General features: G+C 49.5%; 1 protein-coding gene across 1 annotated transcript; it reads right to left on the bottom strand.

Annotated features, from left to right (window-relative positions):
* Positions 1-26: 26 nt before the first annotated feature.
* Positions 27-880, bottom strand: LOC108772639 (uncharacterized; the record flags this gene model as incomplete). Its single annotated transcript, XM_018538245.1, has 1 exon — positions 27-880. A coding segment is annotated over exon 1 (854 nt), but the record flags the coding sequence as incomplete, so codon positions are not given.
* Between the last annotated feature and the right edge of the window lie 130 nt (positions 881-1,010).

Raw genomic sequence — 1,010 nt, 5'->3', positions numbered from 1 at the left:
GAGCAGAATGCCGTTCAGCTAAATACTTTAGGCACATGGTGGCCAGAAACGAAGCAGAAGCTGTGCCGTAAGTGACGGTGGTAAGCTCGTAAGTATCGACACTGGCAGAAGGATCCTCGCGCCAAAGTATCCTCTGCAAGCACGTTTGAGATGCATGGACTGAAATTTGCCGATACATTTTCACGATATCGGCGGTGATAACGTAAATGAAAAAACGGAAGCGCATCAATATTGAGATCAAATCCTGTTGAACGACCGGGCCCACGAGTAACGCATCATTTAGAGACACGCCGGAGCTGCTACGGCAAGAGGCGTCAAATACTATTCGGATTTTCGAGGATTGTCCAACCGTTTTGAATACACAATGGTGCGGGAGGTAGTAGGATATCGGTTCGTCAGTTATGGGCGGCTCTAACCGCCGCATGTGCCCCAGCGAAAGGTACTCCTCGAGAAACGCTGCATAATGACCCTTGAGCGTGGGTTCGCGCTTGAAACGTCTCTCGATACCCCTTAATCGTTTGAAGGCTATCTCGCGCGAATCGCCGAGATTGCTTAGCACCCGCTCCCTGACCGGAAGCTTAACCATGAACCTACCCTCGATGTCTTGCGACACATTGTCTAAGAAATGACGCTCACAGGCGCTTTCTTCGATCGTGTAATTATTTGATGGCACGGCTATGTCGTCCATTTCCCAGGCGCGACTAACTTGCTCATGCAATTCCGAATTGGCTATTGACGCGTGAAATGAATGAATCTTTGCGGGAGAGGTGGCGGTATTGCCTAAACGACCGGCTAAAATCCAGCCCAGTTGAGTTTTCTGCAGCGTTGGATGCTTGTCCGACGACTGAATTTGACCAACGCACGTTAATTCCCAAAACATTTCCGCGCCTATCAAGATGTCAACTTCCGAGGATATGTGGAATCGCGGATCAGCGAGACGAATGTTACGCGGAAATTCAAACTTGTCCCGTCTCAGAGAGAACGCCGGGATTTTATCAGTGACTTGATCA

This window comes from Cyphomyrmex costatus, unplaced genomic scaffold (genome assembly GCF_001594065.2).
Source record: "Cyphomyrmex costatus isolate MS0001 unplaced genomic scaffold, Ccosl1.0 C2265925, whole genome shotgun sequence".
NCBI classification, from domain to species: Eukaryota; Metazoa; Arthropoda; class Insecta; order Hymenoptera; family Formicidae; genus Cyphomyrmex; species Cyphomyrmex costatus.
The sequence above is the reverse complement of the archived record's forward strand: the minus strand, read 5'-3'. Positions and strand labels throughout refer to the sequence as shown.